General features: G+C 36.0%; 1 protein-coding gene across 9 annotated transcripts in view; it reads right to left on the bottom strand.

The window, feature by feature from the left end:
• The window catches only part of LOC105338096 (atrial natriuretic peptide receptor 1), a 168,100-nt gene that overhangs the window by 15,630 nt on the left and 131,068 nt on the right, over positions 1–21,402 (bottom strand). For 7 of the 9 annotated variants that reach the window (XM_066068305.1, XM_066068307.1, XM_066068285.1 and 4 more), the window contains one exon: positions 160–271. In XM_066068305.1, coding sequence (XP_065924377.1) covers positions 160–271 — 112 coding nt within the window. Of the gene's footprint in view, positions 1–159; positions 272–6,538; positions 7,743–16,660; positions 16,746–21,402 lie in introns of those variants that run through there. The other 2 variants (XM_066068313.1, XM_066068294.1) reach the window with 2 other exon arrangements.

The following is a 21,402-nucleotide window of genomic DNA, read 5'->3' on the forward strand; positions in this document are numbered from 1 at the left end:
AGTTCATTCCATGAGACTGAAAATATTAATGACTTTATCGTAATTTCCATGGCCATGCAGTAACTGATCTATTTTGGCTAATGGCTGCCGTTACAACACATGACGTTGAACAAGTTTGTACTTTTAACCCACCTCTCAACTCTCTCAATATTTACTCACCTACTAAACAAGTCAATGTTGAGGAAGACGTACTCTCCATTGTCGAAGTTGAGTTCGTGAGCTTTGATCATGATTTCTCTCACCGAGTCTGCAGAGGCACATAGCACCACAACTACAATTATAAAAAAATAATCATGATAATCGAAAGCAGCTAGGATTATTATTTGAGCATCGTCACTTAAGTAAACTTTGCCCTTTGTGCTAAAAATCTTCGATTACAAATGTATACATGACTCTGATTATACATGTATAAGTAAACGATAAATAAATACAAAGCTCTGAATACCAGTATCGAACCATTGACCCGTCAACAACTACTCACTCACTCACATTCTCTTTCTCTCTCTCATAAAGAATAATTTTGTTTTGAAGCAAAAATCTCTCTCTCTCTCTCTCTCTCTCTCTCTCTCTCTCTCTCTCTCTCTCTCTCTCTCTCTCTCTCTCTCTCTGTGCATTGGCGTCGACACAGGGGTGTTTCCTGCCCATCGGGATGAAACGGACAAAGTTGTTAGTTTTGAAAATTAAAACCTTGTTGCTATGTTTTTTGTCCCCAAAGATAGATAGCGTTATATGTTTGTCTTGGCTATAACGTTAGAGAATTTAAGAAGGAGTTGTTAAATACAAGGGATGGCAGTGCTTTGCTCATGTCATACAACATTCTAACTATAATTATTTTAACAGATAGAAGTTATATTTTCACAGTTGACAGTTTAGAGTACACGGCATTATATAATCAAACTGTCAACTCTGTAGCGACAACCAGGTCAAATTATTACTACAATCAACTGAATTATCATCGCTGAAAGGATGCGATTGAAACAGACACGTCTGCATCTGACATCTGTTAACAGTGTGTCAAAATGATATCTTCAGCGATGAACTATTATAACACTACATTGTATAAACAACAAGAAGAGGTCGTAAACATACAAACACCGGTTTTTTTTAAAGAGACTCTAGGCGCATTCTTGATATTTATATACATGTATTTTATATGTCAGACAGTTTAAAAACAATTATTTATCGCATTTAACGAAAAGTTAAGCTGATACACACCTTTATTTACCTAAACTTGGAATAAAGTGTGTGAGACTGTCGCGATAAGCTAGACAAGTGTGGTTCGGGAAACCAGTCTTCAGTACGAGTATCTCAAATCTTGGAAATCTGAAGGCTTCTTTCATTTACTGGCCAGTGCTTTAAAAATATATTTTTTAGAGTTGATGCTTCATTCATTTTTCCCGGGCCAGTTAATTTAACTACTCAGAACCACAAACCTTATCCAAAGGTTGATTCCAAATTGGCTTTATGTACAAAATTATGGTTATTCTAAACGTATTTTGCTTGATGTTGTCCAGAACGCGCATCAATTTCTATTGTTTAACGTAATACGGAGAAAATCCTTCATAACCAGGTTTACCATTCTGACTCAAAGTATCAAATCAGTGTCTATAATATTGAAGGACTTGTCAATCATAATATTCACTTTACCAATAAATCTGATTATTGTAACTCAGAGGAACAATAAAATGCAAAACCGTTGGTACGAAATGTCAGCACAAAAAACACAGAGTGATTTGATTGGGTACCGTATATTTTCCACGGCGGACATGCATTTAAATACTAATGGGCCATCTGGGAAATTGTATTCCTGTAACCCTAGGCCAGAAGGTTCATAGTTAAGTCAAAAGCTACTCACTAGAAGTTGATATTTATGAACTACAAGAGTTAATTAATTTTATAAAACATGACTAGAAATCCCTCTGGTATTAGAGATTGGCAATATACGTATATATTCTTATTTAATAGACCAGACAAAACACTGTCTTATTTTAAGTAAGGGGGGGGGGGGGGGCTGAAACATTTGGATTAATTCTTTTTCGATTTAAATAGCAGCAGTATTAATTTAAATTATAACGAGGCGAGCGATTTGTAGTATTAGTACTGCAATATCTGTAGAAGTAGTTGTAGTTAATCGACAGTTTCAAATTCATACTGTCAAGGACCTAAAACGCAAAATCCAAGTTACTCAAATACCGAAAACTCGGCCATACACGCAAGATACACGGAACTTCCTCAACGTAGTGAGTGATAATCAGAGACACAGATCACGTGACTGGATGGCCAGGTATCGTGCTCACTCCATTCCTAGGTGTCAAATGGAATGCTTGATATAATTTCCGTCTGCGCTGATTAATTCCTCTTCGCGTTCTTCTAAATAAATCTGTTTTTGATCAGTGTACATCATCCGTGGAGGCGCTTATCTATTGGAATGCGGGCCGCTAAGGCAGAAGCCTTGTTCCCGCTAATCATTGCATGGTATAGGCTATTGGAGTGTAAATGTAAAAGTATTCATAAGTAATTCTTTAAAGATAATGATAGCTATTCTGAAAATCTTGTTGGGTTAAGGTGAAGAGAGTTATGCGCATAACGATTATTTTCAAGAAAAAGAAACAACCCCCAATGGAATCTTAGTTAATCAATATATATATATATATATATATACACGAGAGTTTTAATTGCAATCTAATTAAAATAGAATGTAAAGCTTTCTCGTACATCAAAAAACAGGAGAACGAAAGATCCTGCTTTAATTAGATTAATGATAAACTCAGAATGGATCTTAGAACCATTTTAACAAGACCTTGGACTTTCTGTAGAACATAACTACCTATTTCTTGCGTCAAAACATGTTAAAAATGACGCTGGTTTCAGAGGAAATATACACCGATTGCGTAGTCTTATCTCATAAGCCAGACAAATCTTGTTGATTCCAAAGAGCAAAGGCTGAGTGGCCTTCAATATAATAGACAGGCCTACTTCACATTAATGTTTGACACCAATTCCCCAAAGTCCAAGCTTCTTTAAAAAATTGTTCTATTTTTAATAAGATTGTTAACGGACTTAGAAATGTGTGGTTAAAACAACGCTGAACATTGCCTGCTGAAGATTTTGAAGTAAAAATATAATTGTAAACGTTAAATTATGTTTAATTGTCTTGTACGATATTTACGTATATATATATATATATATATATATATCAACACTAACAGACACTGGCGAGATGAGCTCTGTATAAATACGTAAATTAAGGCATACATTTTGAGGCGAATGGATACTTGCATGCATTTTATATTGCCTTTTGTTGACCGAATTAAGGAACCGGCTCATTCGATTTTTTTTTCATTGTCTCTTGCCATGCTTTCTATATCCCAAATTACCATAAACATGTAACGAAGTATGTACGAGACTTATAACGCTTGCATGAAAACTAGTCATAAAGTTGTTTTATCTCCTTGGAAATGTCCCAATTAGACTTTACTATGAAAATACATCTTGCCTGGTCATACCCATCACGTATACATTACACGTATGCCAAATAAGAACATTTGGTCTTTTCCACTCATATACCAGCTTATATTAGTATCACAGTACAATGTTCGAGTAAATGTTACTCAGAAATCGTAATGCAGGTAGCGACGTCATATTTTCGACCAAACAAAATCCCCAAAGACCAACTCAAAGAAGAGGTCCCACATAGAACCGCCTTCAATGTTTATGAAATTTATACCACTCTGCAACCTCTTCACAGATATACAATGTTAAGGGTTTTATTTGTTTGGGGAGTCAAGAAGCCAATAAATGGACATGTATAATTGATACAAATTAGACGGGTCTTACGCAACAAGGACGATCGTAAGCAAGTCGTGACAGTACAAGTCGTAAAGAAATACCCATAACGGGCGAACAGTCAAGAGGCACCCGAGGAGTAAAATGTCACGGAGCTCTCAATTATCGCCATTATTCAAGCGTATATATCTATGAATATCTGGCGGCGAATAAGAACTGTTCAGATCTCGGGGTCGATGTTAAGAGCCTCGTGTAATGAACGCCTATGACAATTAGAGATGTTCGAAGCGGAAATCGTCGATGTTTGGCGTCTTTTCTCGGGTGGGTATTCCTGCCATTAAATGGCCGCCATGTGAGTAGTTAAGGGTTGTCATACTGTGGTGAAGTAGCGAGGCCCCGTTGTTACAGGACCGCACTAATGGATTCCTCTGACGATTAAGGGTTTTCATCAAGAGAAAGGACAGACAGCTGATTGGCCTCGTTTTCGTATTGTGCTAAAGCCTATCTTTACAATTATGAGACGTGAGGAAAAAGGATGAAAAAAGACAGAGAAAAAAAAAGAAGTGCTCTTCCAAAATAACTTTCTTGCTGTAACATAAGCTGTTTAACTTCTTTTATTGCATCTTTCTCTCTCTCTCTCTCTCTCTCTCTCTCTCTCTCTCTCTCTCTCTCTCTCTCTCTCTCTCTCTCTCTCTCTCTCTCTCTCTCTCTCTCACCAAACTCTAACCAAACTGTGGGTTATAGCATATAAAAAAAGAAAAACCTAGACAAGCAAACAAGTATTCGTGACAAGGACATCAGGGGTTTTTGAAGACTTATTGTTGACCAGAGGCATCGAGAACCAATCACCATCATCTGCCTACAAAACAAAGCGATCCTCTTACAAAAACGTAAAACGTAATTCCAACAAATTACCGCGGTGTTTGTACACGAAATAAGGGATGGTTTTGTCAATTTACCACAAAACGCATCGTGCACGCTGAATAAAACAAAATTTCTTCTTTTTTTTTCTTTTTGATGATCTAGCCAACGTGTTTGATGTGTAAACATCATCTAAACCATGTATTTAAGAGATAACTAGCAGTACAAATTGTGATTAGACGCTCTTAAGGCATTAGTTTTCTTTCAAAATGAGCTTTTGCGTTAGATTAAAAGTTAAAAAAAAAAATATATTTTTACTAGAATATTTTGCAACTGCATGTTTTAAAACTGTATGATTGTTAATTAAGACCGAACTTTAATTTCCCCAGACACAATATGAATTATGAAATCCATCTTTAATTTCAACCTACATTTTGAATCTGACCTTTTTGAATGATTATGAAAGACGTGGATTCATTTCATATTGAGAGACAAAATTGGACAATTTCGCAAAGATTGCAACAATGTACAGTAAATTACAAAAATGGGTTTGAATAAACCATAATATTTGATATGCGGGTCGAGACGACCGTGATAGCTACAAGTACAGACGAATAATTATATCTGAAATTGTTTGGGTTTTCCTTTTCCTTTTAAACATGAACATTTTCTGTAAAAAAAAAAAAAAATCTCTTTCTTTTGAGAACATTAAGCAATAGAATTCCATATACCTTGATAAAATTTATACAATTAAAAATATGTTAAGCCCTTTGCTGCATGAAAGATCTGGAGAGGTAGAGGCTACTACTTCTAATATTATTTGGGTAATAACTTAGAGAAAAATATTTTGTTTGAGGAAGGGTAAGCAATAACATCTTACATAACTTGTAGGAATTAAACGCAGACGACTTTATTTCAATGTTTCATAAGCCAGGCTTTTAATGCATGCAGCCTTAATCAAAAAGCATGATTGGCTCTACTCCATTTCTCCTTATGAAAGCTTTTTGTTCTTGAAATAGGGATCTTCTTACTGGATTTACAGTCAAAAATATCCATCAGTTGAAGTTTAGTTTTCAACAGAGAGGAAACGGTCGTAATTCGCCCGAAAATAGTCAATGCGGGGAAAAAAAGGGGATTTTCCTTTCCGTGCATCAGAATAAGGGCTTTGCATAACTAGAAAGTTATTGCATTAACAACGCATTAGACGTTTAATCTGTTTCTCGGTGAAAACAAAGGACTTAGCTTCTCAAAGACAAATGGCAATGGGAAAGCGATCCGCTACTGACTTAATCACTGGAAAGGACCGCGCCATTATCTCTGTGAAGGAATCAGGACAAATTAAAACCACAGAAATCCCATCCCCTGAAACTTAGTACTACATACAGTACATCTAAGTAACACGGCAATAGCTTTTACGTTTATAGAATATGACTTTGAATTGTTTATCATGCGTGGTGTATGCCTTCTCACGCTTCATCGAACAGATAACTTTTCAAAAATATCATTAACCCCAAAATACTTTTAAATTTTTTTTCACCTTGTAAAAGGTTTTGTTCCATAATCATTATGTATCTCTCCGTTTTATAAGTAGTTGTATGTTTCAGATTATGATTTTTGTGTATGAATTACTGTATTATTTCTGTTTTTCTTTTACGTTTCTAACATTGAGCGTTATTGCTCTATTTTGTATATGAATTACTCTATTATGAACTTGAACTTAACTTGGGCGCTATTGTGCTATTTTGCTTTCTTGTACAATACAAAAAAGTAGATACTAAACACGTTTATGTGCTTTAATTTAATACAGAAATAGAAATGACACTTCATTGTCTGCATGCAATGAATTGTATGACAAGGGTTGGGTGGGGAAAACAGGGGATATACTACTTACTGCGTGTTTTGAGAGATGCCTCCTCTAACAACGATCGGGGATTAAAAGTATAGTTGTAATTTTGGTCAAACATTTTATACCAAGGCTCAAAGTCAGCACTTTTAAACCTGTAAAAGATAGGTTCCATCGTGAAAAATTCTGTGCTCTTGCTACCCGCTCGGTTAACAAGGTTGTCGTGGAACAGGAGGCCGATTGTCGTCCAGTTATACGCTTGAGTGACTTCGTCCACAACTTCCGCTACTTTTCCATACGTAGTCAACATACGGGTGAGCTGCTTGAATTCAAATTTGTCGTCAAACGCTTGGACGAAAGCCCCGGCGGAAAGTACAGGTATGTTCCAATGAGGGGAAAAGCGAGCCACGGGGGCCACAGCGAAATCACAGCACGGTCCCAGGTACACGTCCACGTTCTTTTCCACGTATAGGTCAATTGCCCGGAGGGGGCCCCAGGTCTCCGAGCACTCGTCATCTCGGAAATTTATCACAATGTTATGATCCGGGAGATAGCGACGGTTTTCCACAACCTTGACAGCTATGTCAATGGCAGGAAGAACCTTGTGCTTCACAAAAGGGAAGGGTCCTTCTGCCGGGAGCAGGACTGCCAATTTCACCGTGTTGTTCGCTCCGGTAGCAAGATGCAAAGAATATATTCCCGCCAAAACCAGAACTTCACGTGCTAGTATCATACTGTTGTGATCAGCAAGCAGAGTTGTACCCCGACGGTTTCCCCACCGCCGTCGGTCATTCCGCTCAGGTCGGCAGTAGAAGAGTGTTTTTCCTTGTAGCAAGTGTTACCCGCCTTTTAATTAAATCCCAGAACAAAAATTTATCATAAAACCAATGTAAGTGTTCCTACGTCACAACGGCCACCATAACGATGTATCTCCCCCCGGCGCAGAGACTACTAACTCCTCTACCCCAGCTGATGAATAATGCAATAGTGGTCCTGTCGAGATATATAAGTCAGTCTAAAGGCAGGGATTACAACTTTGAGGAGCACAAGAGACAGCGAGATACAAACCGGCGCAGCATTGATTTCGGACGCGGGTCCTCCTCAATTACTAACTTGACCAGTGTGAGGTTGAGCGCGACACTGAGTGGAGATACTCACCCTGTATACAATAGGGAGGCTGCCTCGTCAGATGTTCGCACGGTATAACGGTTCCTAAACAAGCCTCGGGTTGTCGTCGTCGTCTATGCTGCGGGGATCTGCTAATCGCCGAGAAAAAAAAACCGCTCGGCGGAGACAACAATACGTTTGCTACTAACCATTGTGATGCGTGGCCATTATTTCAGTTTATAGCATATTTTTCTTACGTTCTTATAAACAGCTGATTAAAGCGATGCGACAGAATTCCGATAATTATTCTATTTACAATAAAAACCTTGCTTTGATTTTCAGCGACACTGGGGCATCGTATTGGAATTCTTACAACACAATTACTTATGTTAAATGTAGGTTTCCGATGATTTTGTTTTATTAAAAAAAAGACACTTATATTTGTATTGGTTGATTTGCATTTTTTGAAGAGAGTATGGATTACCACACGCCATGAATTTAGTGCGATTTAAACCCCGTTGTAACCCAATACCAGAATGATGGCTTACACGTTCTCTCGGAAAAAACAAATAAAAAGTAACACGCACCGTGTCGTCAAAATTATTAAAGTAAACATTAAATATTGCACATACAACCAAAACACAATTATCCCCCACCCCCGCCTCCATAAAAACAGGCGTTAATTGAAAATTTTACGCACACACTGTCAAGTTTGTTTGTATACTAATTATTAAGAAAATTAAACTTCCTCGGACTAATTACTACTGGAACTTATATAACACAAAATGTCTGCATGTTTGGTCTCGTGATTGACTTGTACAAACTTCGTCAAACAATTCAAATTTCAATTTACATGTCAAATAATGCAATTGTTGCTTAACATCAAACCAGATACATGTATTTAAAACAAAATTATGAATATTAAAATCGCTGACTGTATTGTCATGTCAGTCTTAACTTAAATAAGTTTTTTCTGCTTCAGAATTTGTCGTTTACTGATTTTTTCATGAAATTAAACTAAGTGCTCGACTATAAAAAAAAATTTTCATTTTGTTTACGACAAACGTTTTCAACTGCGTTGTTTTCAATGGGATACTTGACTGCTGTATTTTAATATTATATAAGACTATATATTTTGTTATTCATCACTTAATGCGAATACTTCAAGTCTCTGTTTAATAGAATCAAATTTCGGTAGTAAATTAGGGGATGTCGAGGATAGAATCAATCATTGCGGATGACTGAAAGGTGCCTTATGGACTTCCGTCACTTCCGGCAGTGCTGTAGGGCTGTCCAAACGCAAGACTTTAATCGCTACTTGTGGGGCCATTCCGTAAGAGCCCGGGATAACATCTTGAACCAATTGACGTAATAATAACAAAAAACGTAATAATCACAAAAACGTCCCCGAATGTTAAAACTGTATTTTCACAATATGGAGTCGCACCCCATCTTATTAAATATTGGCTAATCAGCCTTGAACGTCTTTAATGTGGTTTATTCTAAGTAAAACATTGAATTCAACGAAGTTCAGCTCACAACATTAAAAGTTACTCTGTATATATGTCAAGGTTTATGAGAATGCGGGTTGTTATGAACGCCCAAGTAATACATTCGAGATAGTTTTGCCGCTTGCAGAAAAGGCCCGAGAAGTTCCGATTGGGACGTTTTCTAAGGAAATCCGCGACTCCAAAAAATACTCTGGTCTTGAAGTAGGAAGAATGGACGCAAATCGTTGTTTATGACAGTTAGGCGAAAGAAGCAATCAGATGTCCTTTTATTTGTCTATTTTGTTTTTCTCTCTCTATCCTTTTTATTGTAGTACAATTACATCAATCTAAACTGAATCGATTTCCTACCGGAAGTTGCTACTTCTAGAAATGGTTGAAATAGAAAAAAAGAAAATGGTTTCACATGTTGTCGTGACGGTAAGACCATAACACTAGACGCATTCTATTTCAATAAGAGCGCGAATGGCGCTTTCACTTTTGGAAATGGCCTTGCATTACGTCTTAATAGAAACATCTCCTCTTCAATTGTATTGTATTTCGTTTGATGTATCAATGCAACTCGTTCAGGAAACCCATTAAATATGTCCAAGTCGGGGTCCGCGCAATAGGTTTCTATAGGATTTCACTCCTTTGAACCGTCAACATTGCTGTGTGGGATGTAGCATAGAAATCTACATCTATATTAGCGATATTTGTGTACTTGCCTAACGGTACCATTATACCATCATCTGCATGAAGTCCATGCCATGCTACTTATTTAAAGACGTAAAATACCCCCCCCCCCAAAAAAAAAAAAAGAAAAAAAAGAAAAAAGAATTCTTACGCGAAAGAATAAGAAAGTCCATTTGACATCTTGATCATGCTGATGATTTATACAGTACAGCCGGTGAGTGGTGAAGATTCACCATTTGACTGACGACCCAGTGAAAAATCTTAAAATCGCGTCCTACTAGTTTTTTGGTAGGTGGCGAAATAGATGAGAAACGCGACAAAATGTGGTGATAAATAAAAGATTCAATTTGAATTTTTTTTCAATCAATGGATAACATTTAGTACATTTCATTCTCAATCATGTTATTACTGTATGCATATATTGTATAATGAGTCACAGTGTTTAGTTTATAATGGGTTTTTTGCGTTTTGTTTGTTTGTTTTGTTTTGTATATGTAATTACAGGTTACAGAAAATGCGTCAATAAAACCACATTTATCCATCTCTAGATGTACATTATAAATTAAGTTTGCCAATGTCGTGACTAAGAATTGACGTTTTATATTAATGAAATAAAATATCACGTATCACTAATAGGGTTTCAAGGTACAATCATGATCAAAATAATCGAGAAATACAACTGTTTGAAGCTATAAGGTTTTCGAGTCCTTCAACAAGCCCTGGGAGAAAAAAAAGCTTTCAGACTATAAGCCGTCGTTGAGATGAAAAATGGTTAATTAATGAGGAGAATTAAATATAAAGAAATGTCCGTATAAACGAATGTGGAAAAGACATTTTAAAAAAATCGATATTAATGCCTTTGAATTCTCTTTTTTCATGGTTTCAAAGACAAACTTCTTCCTTTAAGCTATAGCTCAAAGCCACAAGACGTTTCATGCCCAATTCTGAAATACTCCAGTAATTATTAATCTTTACATTCTTATTATACATCCAATTTTTCTCATTTAGCATCAAAGTTAGGAACATGGACGTAAAATGAATATAAACTTCTTGGGACTACTTTCTGGTAACGTATATAGATCCGTTCTCGAGAGCGTGATGAAGCTCCATTGACATACATGTAATAGTCACTGCAAAGTTAATGCGCCGGCTGAAGAAAGATTACGAGAGAGTTAACTGGAATAAGAAAGCCCCCCGACTCTTTAATTAGCAGTCGTGTCCAATTGTCTTGGAGACATAGTGATCCCAAAACAGCCTGCTATGTCCGGAACAAATAATGCGCGTCCCCACCGAGAATTCAGGCATTTGTGTTTTGTTAATGAATGGGAATACGGGAAGAGTACGTCGGGCTGGTGTTGGGGGACAGAGGAAGAGCCAGTATATTGATTATAGCCTATTTGTTTATGAAATACGGTAATTTTCAAAACGACAGACACAATATCCTTTTTCCAGACTTACAAAATAACGAATATATATTCTTTCTTTTTTTTTTTTCTTTTTTTTTCGATTTTTCATTCGTCCAAGAGAACTGAGAGAGAGAGAGAGAGAGATGGTTAGGTATTCGATACATGTAGTAGTTTATTCATCAAAATACCTCTTTTATACGTATTTTACAATCATTTGACTATAAATGATTCTACATATTAAGGAATTAAGGATAAATATATGTTAAAGTCAGAAAAAAACAAACAAATCAAATATGCTACTAATTGGGTTTTTTCATCAATAATGTAACCTTAGTATATCTAGCGTCAATACTTTCAACCTTTCTGGGTAAGACCTCTTATTTGCAGTAACGTAAATAGGGCAAGCCAGCTACATACCTTTAAAGTCATTAAAATAGAGATAAGACGATACAAAAATTTACAGACCATCGAACCAAATTCGAAGCAAGAAGACAGCGAAAACAAGATACCACATATAAACTGATACAAAAACTTCGTATCTTCTGATGATGTATGCTATCGCGGTGAACTCGTGGCTTGCTATTGATTTGGAGTCATAAAAAGTAAATGATTCTTTCTTACTTCAAAAGGAGGCTATTTTCGACAAATTACACCTTCCCATCATGCTCTAGTCTAATGACATCATCAAGACCATTGATTTTTCTCTTTTGTTCCACTATTGATATCATTAAGAAAACTTTGCAATGAAATCGCGTTTTCTCTTTTCAATCTTTTGGTTTAATGGAAGTGGAATAGAATTGCAGCTTTTTTTTTAACGCTAATGATAAAGCCTTTTTCATTGCCATTTTAGCGGGGCTCATTGTGGATTCCGTATATAGCTTAGAAACAGGGTTGTTAAGGCTGTATGGTTATGCCCTGTATGGTTATGCATGGCTTCCCATAGACTGTAAGCGTATACAGACATGTATACAGTTCTATGTAGTTTAGCACACGTTATCAATTGGTAATGCCAGACATTTCAAAACAGAATAAAATTGGTTCGCTATGCTACTTATTATTCATCAAGATCGAAATTTGAAAACTGTTTAAATTTTTTTTTTTCTTACTATTTAGTTATAACCTTCTGTTAAAAGTAAATTGTTAATATGAACTTTACTTTCTTCCGTGGCTTTGGTGAATTCAAAATATACCAGCACATCCAGTTATATTTACACACCATTGTAATTGATCTGTTTTATCTACATGCCGGTATATATGCATTAATAAACACACACATCAATTATATTGCAGTATGTATCTAGTGGTAATTATAACATGTATCATATTTCTGTATGCAGGAACTACTAGTTACTAGCATCATATTTGAGTCAGCATTGAGTGACCGTCATATTTTTTTTTCTTAAAAAATAATAAGCATGCAACAATTGGTTAGCTTATTTAAGCATGCAACAAGTGGTAAGCTATTTAAATATACAACAAGGGGTAAGCTATTTAAGTGTACAACATGCAAGTGGTGAATGAATTATTCAAGTATGCAGCAAGTGGTAAGTCATTAAACAGTGACGTCGGAAGCAAATTGAAAGTGGGGGGGGGGGGGCTAGACTAATCCTCAGATATCTTGACAAGTAAAAAAAAAACTATTTACCAAAATCATGAAAATCCTAATCGGTGGGGAGGGGGGGGTGTTAATGTTCCTATGACTACTCAATATTTCAACTTATCTTTCCTGCGACAAAACGTGGGGGGGGGGGGGGGGGGGGGGGGCTGAACTCACCATGATGCTATGTACCTAATGGTACATGCAAAAAGAAGTGGGCTAAGCCCCCCCCCCCAAGCCCCCCACGGTTCCGACGCCCATGTTAAGTATACAATAAGTGATAAGTTAATCAAGTATGCAACAAGTGGTATGTTATTTAAGTGTACAACAAGTGGTAAGCTATTCAAGTATGCAAAAATTGGTAAGCTATTTAAGTATGCAACAAGTGGTAAGCTTATTCAAGTATGCAAAAATTGGTAAGCTTATTCAAGTATGCAAAAATTGGTAAGCTTATTCAAGTATGCAGCACGTGATTATTGTTTGGGTATCAAACTCATCTCCCAAGTCAAGGGACTCTGATCCGCACCTCCCTTGGAGCGGAGTAAACCGAAAATCTTTGGCTAGCAAATGTTTCGCTTTTTCGTGTAACAAAAAACAAAACAAAACAAAGACAGACTGTTCACGTACGAATAAGTTACAAGTGTTACAATCTTAAATGCAACAAGTGGTTACGAAGTCGCCGATGTCAGATTTTTTGTGTCTTAATATTAGGGAACTAGACACAAATATTTTTTAAAAACCAAATTGTTCGATCCGTCAGTATAAAGATTTGCTTATTATGTTTCATTACATGTATATCTAGCAATAGACAGCTGCTCTACATTATTTCTATCCCTCTATTACAAAATGTACAAAGGTGCGAAATAAATAAATAACAAATCGGAAACGTGTGAATGCTCTAAACATGCAGACGTTGACTTTCTACACTGATATCGGGAAGTAAGAAATGCCTAACTAGCAAAACATGTATGAATGTAATTTGATTTTCCCACAAAAAAAAAAACGGGAGGAAAAATAACTAGTGGGAGAAAGCAATGAATGGAACAACTTTATTCAAAGGCAGATAAAAAGCCAAGTTCCCCGACAACACTGGATGAAAGATTTCTCCATAATCAATGGTGATATACTGTATACAAACGACACATTTTTCCTGTCTAATTAGGATTCAGATCAATGTATATTTCTGGGAGCGTGACAAACGGTTGTATGCGAAACAAAAAAAAGGGGGGGGGGGGGGGGGGGTATCGTAATTAGGGGCGCCATACGCGGTGCGCATAGAAACTAACGGGGAGTAAGATTTATACCATGTGCCATATTGTGATAGAGACAGAGAAAGTGAGAAAGAGTAAAATCTTTGAACTCGATCATCGATAATTACATGGTTGTCGTATAAATAACAAACATAATGACAATAGGTATGACAAACCAATAACGGTTTATAGATTCGTTCGGGTCTAATTCAACAGAGCGGCCACATGTATATTGTATATATGGCCTGCCTCATTAAGGCTTGCTTTAATGTGTAAAGTAATTAAATTAACTATTCACACATCAATTATATATATTTTTTCAAATATATGGCTATTGTTGCAACGTAACATGTGTCTGATGTTGAAAGAAGAAAGATAAATCTTACAAGTACAGGTATCAGCGTGAATTACAATGTACAGAGGATGGGCGAGTTATTCCTCTTTGCTCAGCCTGATTGAACACCCCACAAGTGAGTAAGTTTACGTTCGTGAAAATAAGCGTACAAGTATGACATACTACAAACTTCTATTCCATTAGTCATCAAAATTTCAATCAAGAATTTTTGGAAGATAAATAAATCTAAAATTAGATAATGAGAAAATGTTTAAGCATAAGTTATTATCAAAAGTAGTGAAAATAGAAAACGGTTATTTTCTTTAGGGCTATTGTTACGACGGTAACAAAGATCTTCGGGGACTTCGAAACAAAACCAAATATTAAAATAAAGCCAAAATATAAAGTTTATTAATTTAGATTGCAAATGTCAAAAGGTATAAACTTACAATAAAAACAGTTCTTAAAATTGACAAAGAAAAATAACATAAAATTAAATATATTTTTACCTTCGAAACAAAACCAAATATTGAATTAATAAACTTTATATTTTGGCTTTATTTTAATATTTGGTTTTGTTTCGAAGTCCCCTAAGATCCTTTTAATTCCCCGGTACCTCAGCAAAGCGAGAACAGAGAAAAAAAACCCGTTGTAACAAGTGGCGGAGAATCCGGGTAAGTGATATATAAAAAAACAAAATATATACACGGAGCATTAAATTCTGTAACATTATGCTCGACAATAATTTTGCTTTGTGCTTAAGAGTTGCAGAGTATAATATGAACAGGTAACATCAAACAGCTGTTAATCGAGTTTTACATTATATGCACACGCCATTCCGTCCGCCTACTTCCCATATGTGTCCTTAATATGCATGTTATTTCGTCTTCACAAAACTCCGTAAGACCACTTTTTTCTGTATTTTTAAAAAGCGAAACTCTCTTTCTCTATAACCAAAAAGTAAATCTTTTTCATCTTTATATATGTTCCTCATTCATTGCAATACTTTGATGTATGGGACTAATTAGGAATTAATTAATCTTATAGCCTTTAATACTTTCCTGGAAATTCTGCGAGTTGATACGCAAAAAAATACAAGAATAAGGGAAGCTCTTAAGGAAAAGAAAGATGATTTGAAGCTAATTAACGACATCAAAGCGTCATAAAACAGAATAAAGTAGCATTATGATTAATTTCACCACTTTATGACAAGATGAGGGTCATATCGATCTGTGATGGTTGTACCATCAGATGAGACCCTGCAATGTTGAGAAGTCATGCGAGCCATCAAACGTACAACACACAGTATACACGCGCGTACGTGAACTTTTAAAAAGTGTAGGGGGTAGGGGTCAGAAGGTGTGGCTTACGTACTGAAAGTACCCACTGCTCAAGGAAATTCAGGAAAACTATTAAACTGAATACAAAGCGCCTGGCAAAATTAATCATGATTTATGCTTCAAATTATACTTGAAAAAGCTAATTTTATAACCACTATATTCGGAATTGATTGAGCTATTTCGTCGCAATACAGGCCAATTTTTGGAAAGAAATATCATTTGCAATAAAATGTTCTAAAAATTACAAAGTTTAATGCTTGCACGTTACACAGGTAAACTATATCGTTTTGAAATAATTTTATAACAAATCTTAATTGCTGTATACACACTTTAATAGATTCTAAAATTTACAGAGTATGAGATTCAATAATAAACTTTTTTTTAAATCTTGACTGATCTAAACGTCATTTAATAAATTTGTGTCTGAAATTTATTTTGAAGCTGATATATTATTAATCCAAATCAGGAAATAAAAATGTAATCGCATTTTTGTTATACACATTCAAATTAATTGAATCCAGATCTACTGTAGGTATACTTTAAAGATGCGGGACTACCAGACTTAAGGAATAATATGCTTAGAATTTACACAATTTGAAGCTAAAATAGTGACAATTAACCTAAAAGGAAAAAGATAAACTAATGTATAGTTGCGGTGTCTTTGAAGACTGCTGAAATCAGTCCATATTCACTTATTATATTGGACGTGTTTGTAAAGGTATCGTATTATTGTGATAACGTTTTTTATTGTGTTAATAACGCCATAACAGATTCTTAGATGAAATCTCACATCTGACGAAGCCAACAGCGATTTGATATTGTCGTCACCCAGAGGAGTCGGTTCAAAAGAAGGCTTTAAAAATCAATTCCGGAGAAAACGGAAATTAGTTTACCAAACTGAATTTGAAGACAAGATATCAACGTCAATCCTCGTAAAGAAAACTTGAACATACCTGATTGAATTAGCAATCTAAAATACAGAGCGATCTTCTGGGCGACTTGTAAGCCGTGTAAGAGCATCATCGCTCGCCATTGTGGCCGAGTCGTTCACCCCGGACGGGCGGGATCAGTTACAAATGGTCGTCTGATCGGCACGCCGTTATTTGTATACAACAACAATGGCATGGTTAATCAAACCCTGTTTGCATATCTGGGTTATTTTTGGAGGCCGGGGGATTTATGATTAAAAACCTCCGCTGAATCTAATATGTTGGGTATTATATATATCTGAATTGGAAATGAGCAAGGATCGCAGACGGCAAGGGAATCTTTCTTTTTGAATGGCTTAGCATCGTAATGTCGACCCTGCCAATCGTAAATTCTCGGCCATTTCCGTAACTACAAATATCAGTTACTTGTACGCATACAGAAAAGCGAGAACTGTAGCACCACGGGAAGTTTGGGTTGAAGGACCATGGAGCTACAGTTTTACCCTTATAAGAACGATATATATTATTTATAGTGCTCAAAAAGTTGCGCACGGCTTCTGGAAAGTCAACCCCAATTTCCCGTGGAGCTACAGTTCTGCAGCTCTAGCATGATCCGAATTTTACCATTCAAGACTGGATTCCCTGCCCTTGATTCAAAACAGACATGATTAATGTCGTAATCAATTAAAGCGGACTAGTCTAATTAGATGTTACACATGCGATACGGATATACATGGTACACCTGTCAATTCTAGAACTTGATAAATCAATAACATGTTGTGGGTACTGTAATCGCTCTATACAACCATCGCCGCCATTGTTATAAACAAGAATTTGATATTTGATCCCCGCATTGAAATAAAGAAAAGCTAATCGAACATCTCCCGACAGCTATTAATGAAAACAGGAAATTGCCACATCATCCTAAACGGCAAGCATTAAAGACTTGCAATTGTATGGCCGGAATCAATATAAAAAACAACCTCGTTTATAATGCAGTTTTTTTTAAGAACACTTCTGCCCCCATGCGATCATATTCTGTGTTTTGTTCCGCGAGCTCTCTAGTATCTGACCTTTTCTCGTTCAATATTTTGTCACATTGTTGCAATATTGTGATGGATAAGAATAAAAACAGCATAATATAAATTGTACCACCAATCTATAAAAGCACCGCGCTGAATTTCAAGGTATAACTGAGCGCCTGTAATTCACTGTGTATCGATAAAGTGACTGCATGCATCACACTGTTAAATTTTTTAACATTTAAAAAAAAAAAATCCGGATTGCATGTCGACTTTACGACAAGGCATCTCTTAATTTTCATTTCGTTAAAAGATTAATAATTTAAATGTAATATTCTGCAAAATTTATAATAGGTTTTTAAATATCGTTATTGGAAATTTGGTTTTCAAAATTGATTTTGTAGGGTCCATTAACTGCGTTTGTCTTTTATATAGAGAGAGATTAAGGGATTTTCCTCGGTGCAGAGAGAGAGAGAGAGAGAGAGAGAGAGAGAGAGAGAGAGAGAGAGAGAGAGAGAGAGAGAAACAAGAAACAATATAAAGCTGAAATATCAGTATACATGAATGTATGGTTTTGAATATTGAGTATCTTTTTCTTTTTCTTTTATATCTAATTTTGGAAGGATAAGATACGAATCTAATAATGAATAGCTCTTGAAAAACTATGAACTTAAAATACAACGTGTGTGGATTTTCTCCCACTGGTTTTGAAAATCATTGAAGTTTTCATACATGATAAATTAGAAAAAGTGATGGTTATTACCCGGAACACTCTTCTGGATCTAACCCTCTTTGCAAGTTTCTCTTCCTGCCCACCCCCCCCCCCCTCAAAGATTTTTAATGAATAACTTACTAGTATTTTGCCCAGTCACGGTATCTCGTGTCAGAAAATATTTCAAATTTGCATTACTTGTGAAACTAAATTTAAAATGATTAAATTTTAAGTGATATTATTCATCAAACAATTTCATTCTTGAAACTTTGAAAATTCATTATTTCTAATTTTGGTAACACATTGTCATTTTACATGCCCGTTTTCATACATAATGCCCAAACAGCTAAATAATTGAGTTTTAAGAACAATCGATGTCGCTATTGCTATATCGCACAACTTTACAAAACGTTTGACAAGCAAACATCGCAAGGGGCAGAGAAAACTAAATCTAGTTATGGGTCGGCTAACGTCTGTGAAACACCGTGCCATTTTAATCAGACCCCGTAACTCTACAGATCATTAGTCATAAAACTGGTCTCCTGTCAATTCCCATCTCTTCTCCAAGAGCTTGGAGAATGGTGAAGAAATCGACGCCGACCAAAGATACATGTACGTTTCATTTATAGAAATGTATACATGTACACACGCATGTCTCATCACATCGGCCACAGCTTAGAATCTATCAAAAATGTCTACCAAAGTGTTACATGAAAAATTCTTCTAAACAAAGAATTGTGCATGCGCTCTGTTGTTCGATTATAACTTGGCAACTGACTTTTAAAGTTTGGCTGAGCATAAGAAATACCTTAGTTAATTTGTATATATTAAAATTAAAATTATGAAAGAAAAAAAATCGTATAAAAGTCGTAACCATGCCCATTAAAACAGTAACTTATGTACAAAGAATTGAGAAACAAGTGAGCCTTTCTTGGTCGTACAAGACAAGCACTCTTACAAACAAGTGGGATGCTGAAGTGTGAACGTGTGATGAATTTTGATCTAGTTGGCCAAAACTTGACAATGTCCGGGTTAATTATTATAGCCATTATTGGAAAAAAAAAATTGGAGCGAGGTCTGGTTGCGAGGTTTTATAACCCGCGAGCCCCGCTATCCTTGGTGTGACATCATTATATCAACGAAATCCTTCCTTAGATCATTGATCCTTGTTTGTTCAATTAATTGACGCATCAGTCAATGAATGTACTTGATGATGAAGAAAACAAAAATACCAGTATGTCGATTAGATGAAACATATATATACTGTATTGGACAGCAACAGTATCATCGCGTTGCCCACTTCGTGAAGTGCGTGACAAAAGCAATATATACGGACAATCAGTCGAGCCGGCTACCTGTCAGATGGATTAATCGAGAAACTCGGGTTTTTTTTCTCTCAAATATTTGATCGATGTAATATGGCGGGACCAGTGATGTATTATTATAGCGACACGGTTAATTCAAAATCATAATTTTCTCTTTTAAGTAAAGCCAAGTCCCTTGGATAAAAGTGGATGTCTATTATTTCATTACTTATAAATGGGGAAAAAAACCCAGAGCACAAGAGCGACGGTTTGCTCTTGAAAAATATTGTCTTTGAGAGCATTAATTGAAAAGTTGGCGAGACTGGGGTAGGAAGGGGGGTTCGACAGAGGGGAGGGGTTAGCCTTGAGAAAATTAGTTAATTGGATTAGTCTGCACTTGAGAAGATTGAAACCAAATCGTCGTAACGCATTCGGAATACTCGACTATGTGCATATATTAAATATCAATTTCTGTCCGTTCTCATGTGAAGTATAAAACTTATTAATTTTCTTTTCCTTTGCCGAAATCTCACTACGGTGTACAAAAAATATAAAGGAGAAATCTCACCACCACCTCCCCTCCCTTTTAAGATATCAACACTCCAACACAAAACAAATTCTAACGGAAAGCAAAACAAAAAAACAAAAAACAAAACCAAACCCGGAAAAATCCGAAATGTTGCAGAAATGTCTCAAGGGAGTAGCTTTTATACGTATAACTCCCATGGCCAAGAACATTAAAATATCAACGTATAAACGTGATTTTGTCGTGATTTTATATTTTTCACAGTCCACAGGAGAACAATTCGTCTCTTCTTACTTCATATATAATGAAAATAACGCACTCGTACATTCAATAGATTTTGAAAGGTCGATACAAAATGAGAAAGAGCTAGGAAATGTATATATAGATCGGTGTTGCAGGAAATAATGGAGCACGTTCATGATTTATTAAGACTACATGTATATAAACGGTTACAGTGTAACTAAACAGGTATTTCCTTACAGTTTTGCTTGGGTCGAATTCACACAGCAAGTCGTTTTATCTATGTGACAAATTGCTTTTTTTCCTGAAGATAAAATTCCAATGCAATGTTATTAATTTTGATTTTGGTTACGTAATGGTTCATGGTCAAAAGAATCTGACTAGTTATGAATTAGGTCAGCAACACTTGGTTTCAGACTAAACTGGTTCAAAGTTAATAAACTGGTTCCAGACCACCCCCTTCCCCGGAACCCCCCCCCCCCCCCCCCCCTCGGTACCAATATTCCTCTCGACGTCATTAAAAGAAATAATTAATATCTTAATAGCCGATAAGACTGATCTGCGTTTTGATACGAAGAATCCGATGTTTTCATTAATTGTTCCAAATGGCACAGGAAGACATATAATGTGCTTGTACGACTAGTTATTGGGTATGCATTGATTCTCCCCATGTTCGTCATAAATATACAGCTTCATTAGTAACGGCGCACAAGATGTCTAGGTAAATTTACTTGAGCATAATAGGTAAATAAGGTAATCACAACAATGGGAAATAGAGAGAGAGAGACAAATTGTTGTTAGATGGGCATGATATATAGATCGTTGTTTATGGCAATAAATGTCAGTCCCATGCATACAATTTTGCAAATGCCCTATTACGATTTTGCAATGCGTCGAAAAATGTTCAGTTTTTTGGTCAAATGAGAAACAGACTGAGTACAGTTCAAACAAATTACATCCAG

This window comes from Magallana gigas, chromosome 1 (genome assembly GCF_963853765.1).
Source record: "Magallana gigas chromosome 1, xbMagGiga1.1, whole genome shotgun sequence".
Classification (NCBI taxonomy): domain Eukaryota; kingdom Metazoa; phylum Mollusca; class Bivalvia; order Ostreida; family Ostreidae; genus Magallana; species Magallana gigas.